Below are 23415 nucleotides of genomic sequence, written 5' to 3'. Positions count from 1 at the left end.
GGAGTCGGGCAGCACGGCACGGCGCGCCAGAGCCCCCCTGGGAGCGGCGGCAGCGGCGGCAGCGCGGCGGTTGCAGTGCGAAAAATGGTGATGAAGACAGCGCGGCGGTTGCAGTGCGAAAAATGGTGATGAAGACAGCCAGCGTGTTTCGCTTCGCAGCGGTGTTTCGCACCGACAAAAAGAGGCAAAGAGGCGGCGGCGCGGCCGAGCGAAGCAAGTGTTGAATCTGGAAGCAGCGGGAAGGCGCAGCATCCCTGCCGCCAGCCTCTCAGAGGGGCCCAAATGAACCAGTAAAGAATCGATTTAAATTTCCTGACCGCCAACCACCTCCTATTGATTTTTCATTCCGAGAACGGTGGTCTTTCTAGTCTCCTATTTCCTCGAGACTTCCGTTTTGAACTTTTCTGCGAGAATTCGCTTGATTTTTTCGACGAGGAACCGAACCGAAAATGCGCCTCTCTCTTGGCAGTGTGTCGGTCAAGACTCATCGTCGCTGCGCTGCGCGGTGCTGCGCGGTGCTGCGCTCGGCGCGTTACTTGCGGTTCATCTCGATTATCGCTCGGCACGTCGCTCGGACGGCCGGTCTGCCGGTCGGTATTCCCGATGCCGGCCGCTCCGAGAGTCGTTCTCGTCGCTCTGTCTCTCTCGCACTCATGGGGCGTCCCGTGTGGATGCGAGAGAGACAGGGCGACGCAAACGTGCGGCATACGCGGCGTGCGCTATAAATTTGGCCGGCCGTCGGTTTGCGGCGCCCAGCTGCTGGGGGGGGGGGGGTCCGGCCGCGCGTCGCTGCGTATCAGCAATATCGCTGACAAACCGCGAACAAACTTTAATTGGTTGCGACGCCGTATCGGCGCGTGCCTGGGGCTGCAAACTGCCCAGTGGCCGTGCCGCTGCTGGAGCCGTCTGGAGCGCGTCCACTGCCGCGCTGCCCCGCTGTCCCCGCTGTCGCACCGGACAGTAGTGGCCGTGGCCGTACTAGGAGGAAAACGAGCGGAAATGAAGGAAGGAGAAAAAAAAAAGACGAAAAAAAAAAACGCCGTGGCCGTCGCGTCGCTCGTCTTCTCCGCGTTGCTGACCGCTGCTAACTCGCACAAAAAGCTCGTACTCGGTGGCCCTGCCTGCCTCGTTGTCGCGACGCCTCAAAAATGTGAACGCCGCGCATGACAGAGTCGAGCAGCGCGTCGCACGCCGGTCGGTCATGCCTCCGGGTTTCGGTCTCATTTTTTTTCACCGCTATGAGTCTACCGCGTCATTTTCGTCCCTGTTTTTTTCTTGCGAGGCAGTCAGTCCAATTGCGTTTGCAGTTTGTCATCCGCGACCTGGCGGGAGGGAAGCCCCCGTCGCGTCGGTGGTAGTGTGGCTTTAGTGCCCCTCGAACGGACGTACGCACGTGTGTGTAAATCGCATCAATGGCTTGCTGTTATAGCGCGTTGTGTTGTTGTTATTGTCATGACTGCAAAAACTGTGTCGCCGTGTTGTCTCGCGGCGCGTGCTGCACACTCTCTCTCTCTCTCTCTCTCTCTCTCCCTCTCTCTCTCTCTCTCTCTCACACACACACACACACTCACATTGCCCGCGTGGACACGCCCTCCGCACCACCACTGCATAATGCAGAAGTGACCCCACTCGGGGGCTCAATGAGAATGGTAAACAAAGTAGTACGCGATTTGCCCCGAGACCTGGCCGGCCTGATCCGTGGAAATATGTATGCGCCCACGCTCACACACACAAACACACACACACACACACACACACACACACACACACAAACACACACAAACAAACACACACACTCGCACACGCTACTCGCCGGCCGCACCGCCGCACTGCGAGTCTCTGTCTGTGTGTGTTGTTCGACGCGCCGGCGCGCACTTACTTTGCGCGCACTTTCTCAATCACTGCCCCGCAATCATCCACTTTGGCGCTCGGCTCGCGCTGCCCGTCCGTCCGCCGCTCCGTTTCCGCGCTTTCCTAGCGTCGCCGAGGAGGCGAGGCGCCGCATCCCACCAATCCATCCGACGCGCGCCAATTCCAGCACCGATGCCGCGCGCATTTTGCATTTCATGCGCATTTCATGCGCCGCCCGCGCCGCCGGGACGGCGTCTCATTCGTCGCTCCGTCTCTCTCGCACCCGCGGAGCGGTGTGCCCCGTAGGCCGAAGGGGTGCGAGAGAGACGCGGCGAAAGCCTGGTGAAGCCGACGGGGCCACGTCCCGCTCGGCCTAGTTGTTGTGCTGCCGGTGGCGCTATCTCCGCCCGGCCCAGCAGGGCTTGGCTTGGCCGGCTTGCCCCGTGGGGCTGGCTGCCGGCTGCCCCCGGGAGGTGACACGACTGGGTCCCGAGTGGAGCGCCGAGGACAGGACGCTGGGACGATTCCGAGAGTCGCTTTCGTCACTCTGTCTCTCTCGCATTCATGGAGCGCCCCACATTGACGCGAGAGAGACGGAGCGACGAGTGAGTCTGCTGGTGCCCGGTGCGGTGCGGCCTGCCCTGGGGCTGCCCTACAGTGGCTGCCCTGGGGCTGCCCTACCCGCCTTTGTCGCCCCGGTGTCATTGTGTTATTAGCATTGTCCGAGTCGCGCCGCAGTTTCGCCGCAGTTTCGCGCGGATGCTGCGGATAAAGAGTTTAGGAACAGCACTCCAAGTGTCTTACGGTGAAAGGCCGCGCCAACATATCATGCTGCAGATCTTTATCCATGAATATTACAAAAGAAATTTGACAAAGGGTCACGAATTTTCAGAGGTGACTTACACAGTCAGGTGCACCACTGTAATATGGAAAATTTTGACCATAATGTACACTCTTAAAACCTTACGAAGTATTTTGAGCATACATATAACAAACTAAAATACTTTGTTATACAACGAAATAGTTCGTACATTACGAAGTATTTTCTTTGTTAGCAAGCCTATGTATGCTCAAAAAACTTTGTAAGGCCCCAAATAGTTTGTAAGGTTTTCTCAGTGTAGAGAATCTTAAACACAATGCAGAGGAATCTTCACCAGAGAATCTGCACCATAACGCAGATTCTTCAGCATAAGACTTACAGTGGAAGCTAGCACAGGGAAGTCCCAGCCATTCATGCCGGCCTGCGTGGGTGGCACGGTAGTGTAGCTCGAGATTGAAGCGCCCCGGAACCGTTTCGGAACACACGATATCGGTTCGGCCGGGCCCGGCTCGCTGGCGGGCGGAGGGGCCCTGTTCGGGCAAAGTGAGCCCCATTTCGTAAGTGGCACCCACACACTCGCACCCACTCGCACAGGCGCGCGCGCCGGCTTAAGGAGAGCCATGGCGAGGCAGGCGGAGCGCGGAGCAACGCGCTGCCGGGCCAAAGCCTCGCCGAATGGGCCTGCGTCTCCAGGCTGAGCCTCGGTCTGCCTCTCTCGCACCCGAACGGGGCACCCTCTGAGTGCGAGAGAGAGAGAGAGAGAGAGAGAGAGAGAGAGAGAGAGAGGGAGAGAGAGAGGCCCGAAATCAGCACGCTGTGCGCGCCACTGTAAGCCGAACCGGGATTCGGGCTGCGCCTCCGCCGCACCGCCGCGTTCCGCCCTCTTCATATTTATTTTTATTTTCCGTTCGTTAAGGCGATCCAGGGCGATCCCCCGCACCTGGAGCCGCTGGAGCTGCTGGCTGCACTCGCCACGCGATGCCCGCCTGCCTGCCAGCTCGGTCTGCCCGGCCCCGCCCGGCCCCGCCGTCGGCACGTCCCCGAGAGATTGCGCGGGGGAGAGAGGGAGTCGGATCGTCGATCGAAAATTGCATTCCATTCTTAAAGTGCGTCGAGGAATGCCTTAACGGCTGCAACCGTCCGGCCGGGGGCAGGCGAGGGGCCCGGCTCCCCCACGGCGTGTGCGAGGGAGACGGAGCGAGAGCACGCAGCGGCAAGCACGCGTCGAGCAGAACACCCCGTGTTCGCAGTCCACTGCGAAAAAAAAGATTCAGTTCGTTGCGACACTGAAAAATGTTCCTTTTCTATTTTCGCCATGTGTTTGCTCCACCCCCACGACGGTCTCGGTGTTGCATCCCCACGGTCTTGACCTCCTCCCGCGCCTCTTCGGCCGCCATCGAGACATGCTGCAGTCAGTCTTTGTGCAGCCGCTGGAGTGGGGGGCGACGAGGGGGCCGCTGCACGTGCGCGACGAGGCGCCGACGACGCCCTATTAAATGTTGTAGTTTTGCTGCATTGTGTTCCTGTCGCTGTCCTCGTTGTCGTCGTCCTCGTCGTGGTGGCGGTGCGCGCCATGTATGGCGCCGGGACGCTCCCCCAGGACGCCGCCAGGACGCCGCCGGCCCCCCGTGGGTCATGTATGTGGACGTTGATGGGGGGGACCTCGTCCCGGGAACGGGGGCGCCGGGGCGCTATCCCGGCCCCGCAGCCCGATCCCGCGGGACTCGGGCCGGCCGCGCGGTCCTCAGGGAATAATGAGCGGGGGATGATGTGTCCTGACACCCGACGGATGGCCGGCCCGGATGGCCAGGACGGCCGGGCCGGGGCAGTCCCTCCAAAACGACCTCCCATCCCTTTCTCCCTTTTCGCTCCCTCTTTTTCGGGGGTCATTTTGCGTCGGCGCGGCAGCGCGGCCTCTCGGCAACCCGAGCGGCGCGCGGAGCGCGAAGCGCCGAGCGACACGGGATCTGTCATTGGGGTTTTGGGTTCGGGCGGCAACGAACCAACCAACAGACGCGGCCTTGGATTCGCCCGGCTCGGGTTTCACACACCATCTTCCCCGCCCCTGAATGTGGCTTATCCCGCGCGGCCACTCTCGCGTTCTGAGTGAAATCCGGCATGCGCGTCGGCGCGTCGTGTTCGGGGCGTGTTCCCAATTTCCACCCGCCTAGCGCGCCATTTAAATCACTGAAGTGGTCGGCGGGGTCGGGGCCGCGTGTGGCGTGTCGCGACCCCGGACCACGAGACCGCCTCGGCCTTGCCGGAGTCGCCGGCACTGTTAAATGGGCGACGCCGCGTCGCAGTGTCCGGCGGGGGCCGTTACGTCGGCTGTACTTAAGGGCCCCGCCTCGGCTGAACAAGCGTTATCCTTCTAGGACATAACCCTGGGCAAACTGCTGTGCCAAAAGAGGGCGGCCCGGGCAGAGTCACTGGGGTGCACCGGCGAGATGTACGAGCGGCGGGGAGGCGGCGCGGAAGGCAGTGGCTCTGGCTCGCCCAGTGGCTCCGACGGGGGGAGGATGCCGCCCTGCTCCGCCACCGCCAAGCCAAAGGCGGCCAAGGGGCCGCAGCCGCACTGGAAACTTTTCGAGGCGGCGGTGTGGCTCGGTGTGGCGTGGCGCCGCGGCGTGGGCCAGTCGAGTTTTAACGCTTTTGTGAGCGTGCAGTGTGCCTCCTCCAGCCTACAGCCTCCAGCGGCCTATCCAGTGTGCTTGCCTCCAGCCGCGCCTCATTATGCCAGTCTGACTTGGCGAGGAGGAAGCGCAGCGCAGGCAGAGCAGGCAGCGCCAGTGGCCCGCCAGACGGCGCTCCGCAAATTTTATTTTTTTTGTGAAAAAGATTTTTTTTATTTTATTTTTACTTTTGAGGGGCTTCTGGACTCGACGACGATGCGAGGTATCTCGCTGTCTGGGTGCGGTGACCCGGAGGCGGCAGGGAGGGAGGCAGGCGGGCCGGCAGCCCGCGAGCCCAGCCAGCCAGCCAGCCTGGTCCGCAGCGCTGTCCTTTATAGTGGCCATTGTGATCGGAGCGACAAACTTATTCGGGGCCACCGCCAGTGTGGGGGCGGCTGGGGGCGGCGGGGGCGGCGGGCACTCGTATGGCTGCAGACAAACCGGGACCGGACTGAGGTGGCGGATAAAGGCTTTACTCCGGCTGGAGGCGGGGGGGGGGAGGAGGGGGGGGCACGGTCGAGGCGCTAAACGCTTGGGGCGTGGGGGTGGGGGGCGGCGCCCAGGCCCCCGGGGGCGGAGATTCCCAGGACCGATGTGTGTGGTTCATAGCCGGGCCACCACCAGGACCAGAGGGAACACCACAAGTCGTCACTCCTTGACAGTTTTCCCTGTTTTGTTTCATTGAAGGATAGTTATTCGTTTAACCGCCACGTTTGTCGAACCCGTTCGTACTTCCCCCAGCCTGAGTCTCTGAACAGCGTGCTCCGAGAAACAACAGAGGGTGGACCTATCGCGTTGAGCATAGAGAGAGAGAGAGAGAGAGAGAGAGAGAGAGAGAGAGAGAGAGAGAGAGAGAGACGGCCCTCGCGGCATCGCATCGCGGTGGCGGCTAGACCGCGGTTGGGGGAGGGGGGCCTCATTGCGCTCGTATTGACCAGCAGTAACAAAGTTGTAAACTCGCCGGACATGTTTCTTCCTCCCCGTGCCACGCAGTGTCGCGGCGCTCCGGCTCCCTTTACTATTTCCGCGTCCGCGCACACAGTCGCTTCGGCGTAACCGCGGCCGCCTGCGGTGGCTCGGCGCGGCATGCGGTGCCCCGCCCGCGGGGGTCAGGTTTTTGTGACGTGTGTGTAGACATGTGCGCCGACCGCATTTTCATCGGCGGCGGCGTTTGGCCGAAATTTAGCCGGCGGCGGCGGCGACGCCGGCGTCTGCGCCGATGTCTTGGGGCGGCGGGGCGGCGCGGCGGCGCGGGCGGCGTGGTTGACTTAAATTTGGTCTATTTTCTCAATTTAAAAACATGCCCATGAAAATAAAACACAATTTGATGGACTAGTTCTTTAGGGTGGACTAGTTTCGTTACAAAGGTACAAATTAAGCAATTTAAACACTCCAATAAGAATTTGTTCTGGCGGCGGAGAACGTGCTCGTCGGGTTGCCTATCCCTGGGCGCTCGCTGCTGATGGAAATGCAAATATTTTGGGGCATTTAAGGTCGCGACGCCGACGCCGCCGCCGGTAAAATCATCGGCGGCGGCGCGGCGGCGCGCCGCAAATTTTTGGTCAGCGGCGGCGGCGTGGTAAAATTTGTCGGCGGCGGCGCAGCGGCGGCGCGGCGCACATGTCTACGAGTGTGTAGATGAGCTCGATTTGGCGCAGGCCGGCAAAAAGTTGCCGCCGAACGGGCAGCGCAGCGGACGTTGTCGCTGTCGGTACTCGCGGGGCCGTCCGGCCGCCTCTCTGGCTGCGCCCCCTGCAGTGGCGTGGCCGGGGGTGGGTGGGGGCGGAATGGCCTCGTATGTCTTGCAGGCCGGCAAGCGGGCAGCTTGTTGGGCACGGCGCGCCACGCCAGCTTGTTGGGCACGGCGCGGCACGCCAGCTTGTTGGGCACGGCGCGGCACGCCAGCTTGTTGGGCACGGCGCGGCACGCCAGCTTGTTGGGCACGGCGCGGCACGCCAGCTTTTGGGGACGGCGCGGCACCCAGCTTGTTGGGCACGGCGCGGCAGCCAGTTGTTGGGCACGGCGCGGCACGCCAGCTTGTTGGGGACGGGCGGGACGCCAGCTTGTTGGGCCGGGGGGGCACGCCAGCTTGTTGGGCACGGCGCGCCCCCCAGCTTGTTGGGCACGGCGCGCCCCGCCAGCTTGTTGGGCACGGGCGCGGCACGCCAGCTTGTTGGGCACGGGGCGGCACGCCAGCTTGTTGGGCCGGCGCGGCACCCCAGCTTTTTGGGCACGGCGCGCCACGCCAGCTTGTTGGCACGGCGGGGCACGCCAGCTTGGGGCACGGCGGGGCACGCCAGCTTGTTGGGCACGGCGCGCCACGCCAGCTTGTTGGGCACGGCGCGGCACGCCAGCTTGTTGGGCACGGCGCGCCACGCCAGCTTGTTGGGCACGGCGCGGCACGCCAGCTTGTTGGGCACGGCGCGCCACGCCAGCTTTTTGGGCACGGCGCGGCACGCCAGCTTGTTGGGCACGGCGCGCCACGCCAGCTTGTTGGGCACGGCGCGCCACGCCAGCTTGTTGGGCACGGCGCGCCACGCCAGCTTGTTGGCTAATGTTCGGCCCATCTGATCCCCTCGGGGCTGCCATAAATTGAAATAAGTTCGGAGCGGGGCTTTGGCAAGGGGGAAACGACTGAGAAATTTTGTGTACATCGGATAGGGATAACCCCGGATAACCCGCGGATTACCTCCGGATTACATCGAAAAATTTCTAGGATTACCATGGGATTGCGCCGGATTCCCCCGGATTACCGCAAAATTTTCCCCCGGTTTAAACCCCGGGTTTACCTCAGGATTTCCCCGGATTACTTCGAAATTTCTGGTTATCCGGATAGCGGATAACCAATTTGCTGTACATCGGATAACCGAAGTCGTTTCCCCCTCGGGCTTTGGGCTGGCCCACTGGGTCCTTTCGGCCCGCTTTGCAGTGCTTGCAGTGGATTGGCACCGCGGGGCTGGGGGCCAGGGGACGGACAGCCCAAAACTCATTTGCGAGTCGGCAAGTCAGTCACTCTTTCGCTTGACGAGGACCTGCGTCGCTCTGTCTCCGTCGCACTCGCGACGGGCGCCGCTCGGAATCAGCGTGCGGGATCTTTCGCGCGGCGCGGAGTGATCGTCTTTTAACGTGGTGCTGCAGCTGCACACACAATGCCCCCCCCCCCCCCTCCCTCTCGGGCCGCGGGCCAACTCAAACTGCAGATAGGGCCGTGTGTCAACGCGCAAATGCCGCGCGTCGGCCGCGTCCCCCCGCGACGTCAGCGTCTCGGTACATTTGGAGGCGAGGCCCGCTAAGCACTGCCCCCTCCCCTCTCTGTCTTCCGGCCGCTGCCGCACTGGGGATGCCTAAAGAGAGGGATGGCGTCGGGGCACGCCCCAGGCAGGCCCGCGGCGGCGGTCGGTAGCACTGTATCGGTATGTTGTATCGCCCCGCCCCGCCCCGCCCCGCCCCGCCCCCCGAACAGTTTGGCGCGAGACGCTTGCTTGTTTGGAGGGTGGGTGGGGGAGGGGGGGGGGGGTCCATCAGGTTAATTTAGGGCATGCAAATGAATGACGACGGCCCCCGGAGGGTACGGACACACTCACACTCAGACGCAATCACACACGCACACACACACACACGCCGCGTGCACATCCTGTGGTGGCTGCGCTGCCGTATATCAAAGGGCTCGGCGTATCTACTCCATTTTCTCCGTGTGGACCAATGTTTGTTGCGCGCGTGTGTGTGTGTCTCTTTGTCGTGGTGTTGGTGATGCACTTTGTCGGGGCGCCACTGGGAGGCGTCCCCACCGCACCACCACCGCCGCGGGGCGAGATGGTGATGATCTGATGGCCGCGTGCCGCGTGCGTGGTGGCCGTGGTGGCCGTGGTGCGGCGCCGAGCGGAATGCGTTGTTCGGAGAGGTGTGCTGGCTGGCGGGGCGGGGCGGGGCGGGGCGGGGCGGGGTGGGGTTCCGGTGGGGGGTTCGTTAGGGGGTTCGGGATTAGCTGGTGCGAAAGAGTGGTGCGGCAGTGCTGCGGCGTGCCAGGGAACTGCACGCACTCGCGCGCTTCCCCCGCAGGCCCACGCGAGGAGTGCCACTGTACGCGCATTGTGTTCCCCGAGCAGGCGGAGGTGTGCCTCGCCACCTCCGTGAAGATAGCCTCACCCATTTGAGCACAGTTAAAAAAACTACGCTCAAGAAACTGTGCTCGAACTGTGCTCTCAGAATATGCCACAGATTTCATTTGTGCTCGAACGAGTCGGTGGAAATCGAGTGCAACGTTTTGGGTGAGGCTCACGTAACGCTGCCCCCACCCAAGTAAGCACAACTGATAAGACTATGCTCAAAAAACTGTGCTATAATTGTGCTCTCAATTGCGCGTAGAGACAAGGGCTGTGCTCAGATAGAAAAAAATAGAAAATCAGAAAACACGGGTGAGGCTCACTTCACACTCGCCTCACCCATTAACACAACACCCTCCAAAACAACGTTATCAAATCAGAAATTAATTGTGCTCTCCAAATAACCCCCAAAATAACTGTGCACAAATAGGGCGCCGCTGCATAAGACTGCAGGCCAGGGGATTTGCGTTTTGTGTCCATTTTGTTGGCCGAACTTACCAACCCGAGCAAAAAAGGGACCACTCCCAAAAAAACTGTACTCGAATTGTGCTCTTGAATGCACGTATCGAGAGCGTTTTTCCCCCTGGGGAAAGCTTGGAAACGCCACAAATGCGAAAGTGGAGCTTCAACACCTCAAAAGGCGTGCACAGTTGGGGGGAAAATTACCAAGCCCAGCACAAAAATTAGGACCACTGCCAAAAAACTGTGCTCGAATTGTGCTCTCGAATGCTCCCCTCAGAAGTGCTCTTGCTCCTCGGGAAAGCTGGAAAATCTCCGGAAAAGCGTGTAGCGAGGCCTGCGCACTAACGCGCGCCCCTCGAGCACAATAAATGGGAACCCTGCCAAAGATCTGTGCTCGAATTGTGCTCTCGAATGCACCCCTCAGAAGTGCTCTTGGTCCTCGGGAAAGCTGGAAAATCCCTGGAAAAGCGTGTAGCGAGGCCTGCGCACTAACACGCGCCCCTCGAGCACAAAAAACGGGAACCCTGCCAAAAATCTGTGCTCGAATTGTGCTCTCGAATGCACCCCTCAGAAGTGCTCTTGCTCCTCGGGAAAGCTGGAAAATCTCCGGAAAAGCGTGTGGCAAGGCGTTCATCATCTGAAGGCACATGATTTGACTGTCTGATAACTTTTTGTGTTTTATGTTCGACAGGTTTAAGGACATAGGACGTTGATTAATCTTCTATATTTTTATTGGCTGAAATTTTTTCAGTTTGATTAACAAATACAGTGTTTTTTGATTTTTTTTAAAGATTATTATTTAATTATTTACCGACTGAAATTGTTCTTAATTCAATGCTTCGTTATGATGCTTACACTCTTAGGTCTTCAATTCGGGTTTATTAATTTGAATGCACATGGGTTATATGACCTAACACTTATGTATAAAAAACCTCGTTTAAGAAAAAAAGCTTATGAATTGTAATACAATTGTTAGTTACAAATATGTCAATAATGATTACATCGTGTAGAGTAGCATGCAAACCGAAATGACCTTGTCGGTTTTAAGATTTTCGTGCTTCGTTCTTAGATCATCAAATATCTGCCAACTTCCTCCAATCCGTCGAGAGAATGTGACATAATGACCTTCCCTCCTTCTTGAAGTTGTATCGCCTTGATGCTACATAAGGTGCATTGAATCCAATTGCTCCTCGCAGAGTGTAAGTAGTACCCAAAAGGTCAAGCGATATTGGTATCTGACTTAAACGACACTTATATGTTGTTTCAAAGGTAGCCGTTCCTTTGCCCTGACTCTCATACTCATACCCACATCTTTCATTTCCAACACCAGGAATGGAAATAAGAACGGTCTGCTGCATTGTGTATACGTGCTCGACAACGCCAGAGCACAGTACATATTTGGAGAACGTGGGGTCCGGTGGAAAGTTTGTAACATAATCCGGGTCACCACAGATGTCGTTCAATCCATCCTTGAACGGCTGCATACATTGGGAAGTACTAAATACCATGTTGTCGTGAATGCACCTTTCAAGTTGTTCTATGCCATCCCTCAAAAGAGTTTGCGTGTTGGCAGTAAGTACAATCAGATTTGATCCACAACGATCACGGGGACAGACCTGAGAAGAGCATGTTTCTGCATCTAACATGGAAACTGGTCCGTTCAGTTTTACTGCTAAAAACTCAGGCGTCATGGCGCAATCAAGTGTCACGAGCTTTTTTGACATAGTTCCGTGAGGAAGATGTTCGTATAGCAATTGGGCCCTGGCTTGGTATGCTGCATCGTTTACACCTTTGGTAACAATTTGCGAAGCTAGCTTCAAAATTGGGGACTCGCTTGCAGTAGCCAATTCTCTAAAGGCTGGGCTATCACAATAGGCAGTGGCAAACACGTGTACGAGGGAATCAAAACCACATGTGTTGGTTAGGGACACAGTCACCTTCCCACACTTTCGCGCTCGTAGGCTCATGTTGCCACCATTTTGAAGCGGCTTAAGCTTTGACTGCATATTGTTGTCTGCACGCAGCTTTAAATCCGGTTGTGGACTGCCGTAGTAACTGCCTTTTTTCACAGGCTTGCCATATCCCTTCCAGTTTTCAAACGACCAATATTCATCGGTACCTACAAATATTTCAAAGTAACTATCCCGAAACAAAATAAAAACATTTAACGAATAAAATTGCGTCCACAAAGATAATATTACCTGGGCAACTCTTTTTGCAAGAAGTGCACAAGCGTTTCGGGTTTGTCGAGTCCTGACTCCCAGGAACTGGAACCGAACAGCTGTCAATTGCGTGAACTGGCTTTAAACATTTTACGCAGTTTACGCTGCCATCTGGCTTTGATTTTGAGCACAAAACACAGAATGAATCAGTAGCATCTGCATAAAACCAGTAAAAAAAATAATTTTACGCTAGAATGACAATTAGCAAAGAATAGTTAAAGTTAAATTGATTGAATTGCACTTTTCAAATTCTTGCCTTTAGTATGCTGCCTAGCTTGAGTGGATTTAACAACCTGCGTCTTTTTGAAAGGCCGACGTGGACCAGAAGAGCCTAAAATTGGACTGGTTGCCCTACTTGCCAAATCATCATTACGATTTTCTGAAGCTGGTCCACTACTTTTCAGGACATCTTTCGGCAATGGTCGCGCATTTTCTGAATTCTGGGAATTCAAAGTTGGCTTTAAACTGCGAGGACCTTAACGGAAAAAAAGTAGTACGAAATTGTAACGTTAGAAGCTCAAGAAAAAATGTATAACGAAACGTTGTAAAATATCTTACTGGCATTGACTCTAGGGGTTTTGTCCAAAAAAGGTGGAGCTGGTGCCTTGCTTGCAGGTAAGAAGGGATGCACAGCCTTTCTTCTACGCGGCTGTGCAGCCCCAAATATGTGACTCAAATCGTGAGCATTCATCTGCGCAGAGCGAGGGCTCGCCGCTTTCTTAGAACCAACATTATTGCTTGGATCAACAGAGACTAGGAAAAAAAATACAGACAAAACGATGATACCATTTAAAACGGAAGGAGACACAAAGAGGAAGGGGGCTCAGTAGCGGCCGAGGCGATGCGCATGCCGAATGCGTCCAACTTCCCGCTGTCTCACAATCACTGCATAAGACTGTCTCTTTCCACACAGACCAAACGCGCCTGCCCTCTGACGTTCAGCTCCAGGAACGCTTTTCCGGAGATTTTCCAGCTTTCCCGAGGAGCAAGAGCACTTCTGAGGGGTGCATTCGAGAGCACAATTCGAGCACAGATTTTTGGTAGGGTTCCCATTTTTTGTGCTCGAGGGGCGCGTGTTAGTGCGCAGGCCTCGCTACACGCTTTTCCGGAGATTTTCCAGCTTTTCCGAGGAGTAAGAGCACTTCTGAGGGGAGCATTCGAGAGCACAATTCGAGCACAGATTTTTGGCAGGGTTCCCATTTATTGTGCTCGAAGGCGCATGTTAGTGCGCAGGCCTCGCTACACGCTTTTCCGGAGATTTTCCAGCTTTCCCGAGGAGCAAGAGCATTTCTGAGGGGTGCATTCGAGAGCACAATTCGAGCACAGATTTTTGGAAGGGTTCCCATTTATTGTGCTCGAGGGGCACGTGTTAGTGCGCAGGCCTCGCTCCACGCTTTTCTGGAGATTTTCCAGCTTTCCCGAGGAGCAAGAGCACTTCGGAGGGGTTCATTCGAGAGCACAATTCGAGCACAGTTTTTTGGCAGTGGTCCTAATTTTTGTGCTGGGCTTGGTAATTTTCCCCCCAACTGTGCACGCCTTTTGAGGTGTCGAAGCTCCACTTTCGCATTTGTGGCGTTTCCAAGCTTTCCCCAGGGGGAAAAACGCTCTCGATACGTGCATTCAAGAGCACAATTCGAGTACAGTTTTTTGGTAGTGGTCCCAGTTTTTGTGCTCGGCTTGGTAAGTTCGGCCAACAACATGGACACAAAACGCAAATCCCCTGGCCTGCAGTCTTATGCAGCGGCGTCCCTATTTTTGCACAGTTATTTTTGGGGGGTTAATTTGGAGAGCACAAATTTAAATTTTTGATTTGATAACGTTGTGTTGGAGGGTGTTGTGTTGATGGGTGAGGCGAGTGTGAAGTGAGCCTCACCCGTGTTTTCTGATTTTCTATTTTTTTCTATCTGAGCACAGCCCTTGTCTCTACGCGCAATTGAGAGCACAATTATAGCACAGTTTTTTGAGCATAGTCTTATCAGTTGTGCTTACTTGGGTGGGGGCAGCGTTACGTGAGCCTCACCCAAAACGTTCACTGATTTCCACCGACTCGTTCGAGCACAAATGAAATCTGTGGCATATTCTGAGAGCACAGTTCGAGCACAGTTTCTTGAGCGTAGTTTTTTTAACTGTGCTCAAATGGGTGAGGCCATCTTCACGGAGGTTGCCTCGCCGCGCAGGGGAGCCCGCGCCTGCGGGTGGGCTGTCCCGAGGGACGGGCGCCGAGATGCTCATCAAGAGGGCCGGCGGGTCGCTCTGCGCAGCGTGCGTGGCTCTCCCTGTCTCTCTCCAGCGCGTGGCGGGGAGCGCCTGGCGGGTAGGCAGTCGGCCGGGGCGCGGCGTGGCTGCGCTGCGGTGCTGCCTACACTGCATTACCATTACCATTAAGGGCTAGACCACTCATGATCGTATGCCATTTCGGGCCCGACTCATGCTCGCCTGCACTGCAAAACGAGACAAGGTCTTCCTTACTAGGGTGACACGTTATGCCTGCGGAGCGTCCTGCCGGCCCGGCCATGCCGGTCACGGAGTGGCCACCACGGCCAAGTAACGCGCCTCGCGCACTGAGGGAAATGTTTTGGGGCCACACCTAAACTTACAGATGTGACAACCAATCTGTTTGGTCGCTGGGGGTTCAATTAAACGTTCGATGGCCACATTTAAATCGTTTAGTCGCACTACTTTAGTTGTGAGATGTACTCTTTTTCTAACATGTCGTCTGTCTATTTTAGCCACTGCCACTAAATCAAATCTTGTTACAGTGACTGAATGCGATAAGGTCTGACGATTGACTGTTTAGTCCTGACACATAAACGTAAACCGATGAAAAAACGACTTCAAAACGAGTACTCGAACCACGGACCTCCGTGTTACAAGTCCGTCGCTCTACCAACTCGCCCACCTGGCTGACTGAGAGACGCCGGCATTGATGGGCCTCTTGGACTGACGAATGTGTGCGGACGCACCGAGAAAATCATAGCTCGCTCCCTTTCCTGGGGTCCCAAGTGTCCCACAGTCCATCTCCTGACAGCACAATAGTATACAAAGATACTATGCCAGGAGAAACTGGTTGCGCTACGGGGAGTTAAAACCCGAACCGGCTTCTTATCCAGCCCCCAGGCGCGGAGACCACTGAGCTACCGCACTGTTGAGAATGTGGCGGAGCGCTGGGCGATGGCAACGCGACTTCCGTGTTGAGTGTCGCATCGCCAGTGTTCCGGTGCCACACCTAAACGCTTTCGTCGCGACTACTGACCATCGATCAAGCCTATGACTAAAGCCAGTTTAATCGAGTCCTTTCATGCTGACTATTATTGGCGGTTCAGTCACTCTCACTATTTAGCAGTCTTATTGTGATCATCGGCTGAACAGTTGCAAGGATTGAACTCGTGTAACTGTCGCCATTGGGGGGTTCCACAAAACACAGTTTTATCGTGAGGCACCGACCCCTTCTCTCAGTGCGGGGAAAGGGCGCCCTTCATTATGATAGCCTAATTGGCGTTTGTGGCGCGTCCCCACGCGGCCCGCCCCGCCTCGCCCAGCCCCGCCATTGTCCGAAACATTTTGTAAAAAGCGGTGATGAGCATCAGCAGGATGAGGCAGTTTGGCGGCCGGCCTGCCTGGGGCCCGGAACGCCGGGCCTGCCACTCCACTTCGCCGCGGCGAAAGTGCGCGGCGTTCGCGTCGTCGTCTCCCCAACGGCGGCACTGCACTGCTCGGAGGGGAGCGCGCTGTTTCAAAATCCAAGTCGGCTATAAGCGCCGTTACACTGATGGCAAGACAACCAAAGCCACTCGCGCAGCACTGCTAACACGCCGCAATGACAGTGACATTAGCCTTGCACTTTTTTGGCAGTGTGTGCGGTGCCCGGCGGTGCCGCTTTTGGCGTGAAATTGGGCCTCGGACTCATTGTCTGGCGTGGGAACGCACGGCGAGGGGCCCTGTCGGCCCTGTGCCTTGCCGTGTCGCCGCGTGTAACGGCCTGGCCCACAGCGCCGTCGCTCCGTCTCTCTCTCTCTCTCTCTCTCTCTCTCTCTCTCTCTCTCTCTCTCTCTCTCTCTCTCTCTCTCTCTCTCTCTCGCTCCTGCCGGACGCCCTGCCGGTGTGGCAGAGACAGAGCGAAGAAAGCAGCGTTCGGATTACCGGCCTGCAGCGACCAGGCCAGTATAGTCTGATTCTAAAGAGCGCCTCGCCGCTCTGTCTCTCTCGCTCCCCACGGGACGCCCCGCCCCGGCGTGAGTGCGAGAGAGACGGAGTGCGGGATGGCCGCGGCGCGACGTATTGGCGGCGACTGATGCGCGTCCGCAACACTGGCTTGACAAAGTGCATCACGGGCACAGTGCCGCACAGTGGGCCGGCCAAAGACGCGTTTTGAGCTCCAGAGTCGCTAAGCAGGACTCGAACCGACCGTGTGACCCCACCAATGGATTGCTCTCCGAACGAGGAATCCATTGATGGGGTCACACGCTCGGTCCGAGTCCCATTTGGCGACTTTGGAGCCCAAAACGCGTCTTTGGCCGCCTCCACCGGTTCTCTGGCCCACCGTGTGCCGGTGCTCGGTCGGGAGAGCGATGGGGCAGCGACGCCGGCACGGCGGAATTAAGGCGCGGCGCTGCTTGACGGCGGGCCGGCTGAATTAGGAGCGCGTATTGGCAGAGCAAACAATGACAACCGCTGTCTCTGTCGCACTCACGCGGCGTCCCGTCGAGGTGCGAGGGAGAGCACCGCTCGGAATGAGCCTGGGTACATCGGGCCCAAGTAGAAACCGGGGCACTCGCAGTGTGGCGCTCGGGTCGCCTCGCCGACTTTCCTCTTGCTCTCCGCGGCGACGCGGCGATCGCGCCCTTTCTGTCGCTGTCGCGCCGCGGCGAGCCTCCAGCCGGAAGGGGCGCATGAGAAGCAATGCGAAGCACAGACACACAGTGGAGTGGAGTCCCAGGGGCTCTGGAGGGCGCCGCGAAGCGCCGCTGTCACCGGGACCGCCTCCCTCCACCGCGTCCCCGCTGGTCCCCGTCCTCAGCGTCCTCAACGTTTCGTTAAGCGGCTTTGGCGCGTGCCGAGTGCTTTCCTCGCTCTGTCTCTCTCGCACTCACGGGGCGGCACGTAGCGGTGCGAGAGAGACAGAGCGACGGATCAGAATACCACCCGGGCGCTGCGGTAGCCGCTGACGAGGTTGCTTCAAAGAGCGGCACGCGCCACCCGGACGCCGCCAAGGACGCTGTGTTGGTTTTCCTCGTGCTCGCTCGCTGTTTCGAGGGCGCGCCAGAGGACGCCCCAGAGGGCGCCGTTGTCAAGGGCGTTCGTGGCGTGCTCTGCGGTCTGTTCCGGCCGCCGTGCGCGCCGTGCGTGTCCCGGACGCCCGGGACGCCCTGGACGCCCAGCACCACGACGTGGATGTCGGCGGGGCCACGCGCCAGTGTCGCTCTCGGAGCCGCTCTTCGCTGGGCTGACGCAAGATTTTCTCATTCGGCGACAGGCAGACAGAGTACACTGTCTGCGACAAGTCAGACCGGTGCGGTCCCACTCGGTTCTACTTGGCTGCATGCTGGGCCAGGCGAGGCAAGGTGAGGCGAGGTGCAGCCCGAATCTCATTTTCAGCCACTGCGCGCACATCGGGGCACATCCTGGGCGACGTCCTCCAGGGCCCCGAGTCCTGCCGTGCCCACTCCACTGCCAGTCAAATCGGATGGTCATGCCTCGATCCGGCGGCGGCGCTCCCGATGGCTTTCACGCTGACACGTGTCTTGTTGTTGTTGCTGGCCGCCGCACGCCGCGCCGCGCCCTTTATGTTGTTGTTGCTGCGCACGCGCGGCCCCCTCGGCCCTCGGCGGCTCCCGATGCACCGGCGGTATTAATTGGAGCGTGGACAGCGCCGGGGGGCTGCCGTGCCGTGCCGTGCCGTGCCGCGCCGCGCCCTGCATGGCTGCGGCCTGGCGTAGCCTGGCGGTCTGTAATTCCTGGAATCGCGTTGCAGTGCCGCAGCGCCGCGTCGGTCCGCGTCCCGCTGGGAGACCCCGATGGCCTAAATGGCCAGCGCGCTGGATTATGCGCCACTTTTTAACGGCCTCGCGTTTATGCCGTTTCGGGGATGTCGTCAAATGACGGAGAGGAGCGGATTGGATTGGGAGGACGGTCGACGTCGCCGACGGTCGGGGCGAAAGCTCAGAAAATTGCGGCTCTCCTGGCTGGCTGGCTGGCTGGCTGGCTGGCTGACTGGCTGGCTGGCTGGCTGACTGGCTGACTGGCTGGCTGGCTGGCTGACTGACTGGCTGGCTGGCTGGCTGGCTGACTGGCTGACTGACTGGCTGGCTGGCTGGCTGGCTGGCTGGCTGACTGGCTGGCTGGCTGGCTGGCTGGCTGGCTGGCTGGCTGCTTGGCTGGCTGCCTGGCTGGCTGCTTGGCTGGCCGCCCGGCGCCAGCACCTCTGTGTGATTTCTAGCGGCAGCAGTGCGCCTTCTGGAAGAGCGAGCGACCCAGCCAGCAGCGCGGCAGCGCGGCCGATTCAATGGAACTGGCTGGCGGTGCGCGCTGCGTGCGCCACACAGAACAAGGCAATCGCTCCGACGGCCACGGCCGTTCTTCCTCTTTGCTCTGTTTTTAATGGTTTCATTACTAAACCACTTGGGCGGCGGTTTTTGCGTCGCCCGGATGAGCGACACGGCGGCGGCCGCGCGCCGAGGAATGCCCGGAGGCCTCGTCGCTCTGTCTCTCTCGCACCCTTCAAATGCCCAGCGAGCAGGAGAGGGACGGAGCGATGAAAGGACTGTTCGCGAGGCCGCCGCGGACTGAATGGCTCGGCTCGCCGCCGCCGACGGAAAAATAAGCGGGAAATACAAGTTGGGCGTGTTTGCTGGTTGTTTTACCACCAATGTACACTGTTTGCTTCACCTGGCCGGGGTGCGCTGGGTTTGGGCCGATGTTGGCCGATGCCGGCCGATGTCCTCGTAAAACGGGGAGGCTGGTTGCGGCGCGGGGGCGGCCCGGGCGGGTCGTCTCGGCGGCCCGTTTCATTCCGGTGGTTTTATCGTAAAGAAAACTCCCACACTTTACGCGGCTAAACGGCGCCACTGCAAGGCACCGTAAAGTTTGGCGGGAAAGAGAGAGGGGACGGCAGGGCGTCGACGAGGTCGGCGTCGACGATGTCGTGCTTTCGGAAGCATAGAGGCTTCATGGTGGCTTTCGGCAGGGGCGCGATAGAGACAGAGCGACCAAGTGAGTCCATAGGCACCGCAGGGCTGCTGACTTCATGCGCCGCGCCCCCGGGAGGGCCTGGCTATTGGCCTATGGCTTGGCCAAACAGCGCTGTTCCCCGCCGATTTTCCTCTTGCTTTCGTGCTTTTAGTGGGAATGGCCGTGCTTTCGCCGAGGCCAGTGTGGCGGCGGAGGCTTCCAATCACGCCGTCGTGTTTTCTTTTCTGCCACCGAATGTTTGCAGTGTGGCCGACGGATCGAGTTAACAAGGCGATGCTGTGACGGCGATATCGCCGGCGTTTAAACTTCCCGACGGATGGCCGCGACGCGCGACGCCGTTAGGGTTTGAACCCGAGCCAGCGGGCCAGCCGGCCAGCGGGACGGAGGCGCTGCGGGCGAGTCAACTCGGCCACCGGGAGAGCCAGACTTACACTAGACGGGGAAGGAGCGAAGAAGCGCTGGAGCGGCCCAAAATTATCGACTAATTAATTTGCAAGTTTGTCGCTCTCCGCGGCCTTGAGCTCCTCGCGCGGCGGAAGTTTGTCGGCCCGGCCGAGAGGACGACACGCCGACCCGCCACGCACGCGGCACTGCAAAAAAGTAAATTAAACTTGGCGGAAAGAAAAATACTACATACAAAAGTTTGTTCGGTTTGAGCCCGCGCGGGCCAAAGCTGCTTCTACTGCGTGCGGGTGGAGTTGGTGTGTTTGTGTGTTCGTGTGTGTGTATGTGTCTGTGTGTGTTCGTGTGTGTGTGTTGGGTAGTGCAGTGCGGACAGGCGGGCGACATGATTCCAACATTTCCCTGTAATTTGCAGCCCCCCCCCTCCCGCGCGGCACGCCCGCCACCGCGTAATCAGCTCTGCAGTTGTTTTGTTGTGAATAGAGCAGCAGAGCTGTCATCCCCGGTGTGTTTCGTTCGGTGGCGCTGCCCCGCCTCGCCCCGCCCCGCCCCACGCGGCGGCACACTGGCTACTAATCAATTCTCGTTCAGGTTCACGTGTCTCTGTTCGCGTCTCTCTGCACACGACAAGCGGCGGCGATGGTAACGCGGAACGCGAGCGAGGTCCGCGAGGTCGCCGACGAGCAGAGAGAGAGAGCCTTTGAAGCCAGTGATTGCCCCCGCGTTTATTTTGCCCCCTCCAATCAGGGGGTCTTTTGCACTGAGAGAGAAAGAGAGAGAGAGAGTGAGAGAGAGAGAGACTGATTGTGTGAGTGTTGAAAGAAGAGGGGCAGTGCATGCAGGGTCCTTTTAAAAAATATCCCGTTACGTGCTTTACGCGCCGCGTCCAAGTTTGGCCGCTAATTTGCGAGAGGAAGTGGTCCTTTAACAGTGTACGCACAAAGGGGAGAGCAGAGCTGGCTCACCTGGCTGGCGTAAAACACTGGGGACTTGTTCTTTTCTCCCCGCGGGGCCGCCGCTGCGTCCATGCGTCTCTCTCTCTCGCACTCACGGCCGGCCCCTAGGGGTGCGAGAGAGACGGAGAGAGACGGGGCGACGAAAGGCCGTGTCCGTCCTGTCCGCGGAGTTATTCCCCGGCGCCGTCTAACAACTCGTCCTTGGAGTCCTTGGAGTCGTCGCGGCGCGTAGTCGCCGCCGCCTTTGATCGAGTGAGGCCTTGGCGCTCTTTCTTTCTCTCTCTCTCTCTCTCTCTCTCTCTCTCTCTCTCTCTCTCTCTCTCTCTCTCCCTCTCTCCCTCTCTCGCTTTGACGAGTCGGAAGAAGAAGGAGGGAAGCAGGGCTCTCGTCCCGGTGTTTACCTTTGTCATCCCCAATTTGCATTAGCGTGATTTCCCGAGAGCGAGAGAGTGAGAGCACTGGCGAGCACCGCAGCGCCGCGGCGCTGATCGTCTTGGCGTGGCGGGGCGTGGCGGGACGGGGCGGGGCGTGGCGGGGCGTGGCGGGGCGGCGCGTGCAGCCTTTGTGATCGGCGCCGCGATCTGGCTCCGGATCTCATTTTCAGACAGGTCGCTCTCTTTCTGCCTGCCCGCCCCCTTTCCCCCCCTCCCCCCGGGCCGACACGGAGTCGGTCCTGGCGCCACCGCCGCCGTGGGAGGGCAATTTCTCCGCCATTCAAATTCCGCGCCAGTCCTCTTCCCGGCATACAGATAGATAGCCCGTCCGCTCAAATCCACCCCTCTGCCAGTCATCTGTCCGTCTGCCTGCTGCCCGTCCGACCGTCCGCCGGGCCGACGCCGTGCTGGATGAGTGTGTGTGTGTGTGTGTGTGTGTGTGTGTGTGTGCGCGTGTGTGTGTGTGTGTGTGTGTGCGCGTGTGTGTGTTGTGTGTGTGTGTGAGGAGAGAGAGAGAGGGGAGAGGAGAGAGAGAGAGAGAGAGAGAGAGAGAGAGAGAGAGAGGCTAGAATGACATATGTACCGAACGGCTTCCTCTTGTGTTGGTGCGCCCGCTTCCCCCACCCCCACCCCAGCGGGGCCTCGCCACATTGGATTTGGCGCACGGAGGAACGGAGGACGCAACTTACGTCCAACTTCTTACTTTCCGATCCCCGGGAGCCGAGCCACTCCCGCTGGGCATGTGTTGGGGAGTCGCCGAGCCCCCGCCGTGCCGTGCCGTGCCGCGCCTTGCCGCCTTGCCAGTGCCATGCGGGCCAAGTTGGCGGCAGGGAAACGAGGTGGAGCCGGGCGAAGTAGTCGCCAGCCCCGCCGGCCCCGCGAAACAAAGTCAGGGGCGACCCACACCGCCTGGAGCTGGAACAAATATCCCGATTCGCTCCGCGAGTTGCGCCTGCCCCGCCTGCCTCTCTCGCTCGCCCTCGCCGGGTCACCGCTGCCTGCCGCGGCAGGTGTGGTTAGCGCGTGTACGGAAAGGGGACACGAGCATCGTCCCCCAAAGAACCGAAAACAAAGTCAACAATTCGGGGCGGGAGATGTCGCTTGGTTTCCTTGGAGTCAACCGAACGGAACGTCGGACGCTGCGGGCGGATGACGTTCTGACAGTGGAGCTGCATAACGGACTCCAGGATGACGTCAGGATGCACTTCCGCGGAGGTCCTTGCCGCCAGGTTCCCGGAGGCGCCGCCGTGTCCTGCCGTGTCCCGCAGCCCCGGCGCCGTAATTCTAATTTCGGGACGCTCTCTTTGACGCGGCCATGGCGCATCGGCCGGCCGCTGCCTGTTCCCTTTGGTTCCCTTCCCACGACGACGGGGACGGTTTTGCATGGAAGAAAGCGATTGCCGGAAGCGTCGTCTGCTGTGGGGACGGGGCGGCGGGGGCGGCGGGGGCTCAAATCAAATTCATTTGTATGGAAATGCGGCGGGTACCTCCGCGCTGCCTCCACCCGCAGCGCCACAGCCGCCAAAGCGGTGGCAGCCGGGTGGCGGGCTGGCCGTGCACGGGGCCGCGCCACCGCCCAGCGCCGCCCAGCTCGACAAGGGCATCTAGGGCATCCGATGCAAAGCAGACAAACTAATCACGGACGCCGATAAGCTTTGAAGAGTCCGGCGGCCGATTCCGTCGCCCTGTCTCTCTCGCACCCCCTCGGGACGCCCCGCGAGTGCGAGAGAGACGGCGCGCCGAAAGAGCCTCCGTGCGCGACAGTGGTGTAAATGAGCCCGGACACCGCACAGCCGATTGAGCTGATGTGGCCGACGAGGGCGGCGACGACGGCCACCCTCGTTCCGCCCCGCCCCGCCACTGATTGCGAACCGCAAAGTTTGCCGCCTTTTTCCCACGTCACGTCCATGCAAATAGGCAGGCCTAATGCATCATTCTTTGGCGAGAGGACGGCCGTCGCGCGGGCCGTGCCGTGGCGGTGCGAGGGGGACGGAGCCTCGCCGCCGCGCCCGACGGGATTAACTTTTTGGAGCAGCAACAACACTGTAATGGGCGTGGGGGCGAGGCTCGTCCCGGGACGCGCGGGACCGGCAAATCCGAGGAGTGTCTTTCTCGCGTGCTTTGTCAAAGTTTTAGATGCGGCCGCGGCGAGGCGGCGCTAAGAGGACGGCGAGCGGCCTAGCAGGCCCTCGGCCTCCAGCACCTCGAGTAGGTAATGAAGCGGCGAGGGGTGGCGGCGGTGTCTCGAAAGTGCCGTTGTTCGCCTCGACCCCCGGTGGGGCCTCGGGCGGCCTGGGGCGGCCCG

The 23415-nt window shown here is 59.2% G+C and overlaps 2 protein-coding genes across 2 annotated transcripts in view; one reads left to right on the top strand and one right to left on the bottom strand.

The window, feature by feature from the left end:
- LOC117649102 (extracellular serine/threonine protein CG31145) overlaps positions 1-23415 on the top strand; it is an 87591-nt gene that overhangs the window by 33109 nt on the left and 31067 nt on the right. The window lies entirely within an intron of this gene.
- LOC117649103 lies at positions 10696-12876 on the bottom strand. The gene is made up of 4 exons (XM_034391545.1): positions 12689-12876; positions 12387-12605; positions 12110-12286; positions 10696-12027 (listed from the first exon to the last, which is right to left on the bottom strand). Exons 1-4 carry the CDS (start codon positions 12819-12821, stop codon positions 10982-10984), a joined length of 1575 nt encoding a protein of 524 aa, XP_034247436.1. The 5' UTR covers positions 12822-12876; the 3' UTR covers positions 10696-10981.

This window comes from Thrips palmi, unplaced genomic scaffold (assembly GCF_012932325.1).
Source record: "Thrips palmi isolate BJ-2018 unplaced genomic scaffold, TpBJ-2018v1 HiC_scaffold_4, whole genome shotgun sequence".
NCBI lineage: Eukaryota > Metazoa > Arthropoda > Insecta > Thysanoptera > Thripidae > Thrips > Thrips palmi.
This window is presented reverse-complemented; position numbering and strand designations above follow the sequence as displayed.

What these genes read in the sequence shown, in the direction of transcription:
- LOC117649103 (XM_034391545.1), bottom strand. Translation starts at nt 12,821, where the DNA reads ATGAATGCTCACGATTTGAGTCACATATTTGGGGCTGCACAGCCGCGT. An exon ending in AGCTAGGCAGCATACTAAAG is followed by an intron (nt 12,287 to 12,386) that starts GCAAGAATTTGA and finishes GGTTTTATGCAG; the next exon opens with ATGCTACTGATTCATTCTGT. An exon ending in TTGCAAAAAGAGTTGCCCAG is followed by an intron (nt 12,028 to 12,109) that starts GTAATATTATCT and finishes AAATATTTGTAG; the next exon opens with GTACCGATGAATATTGGTCG.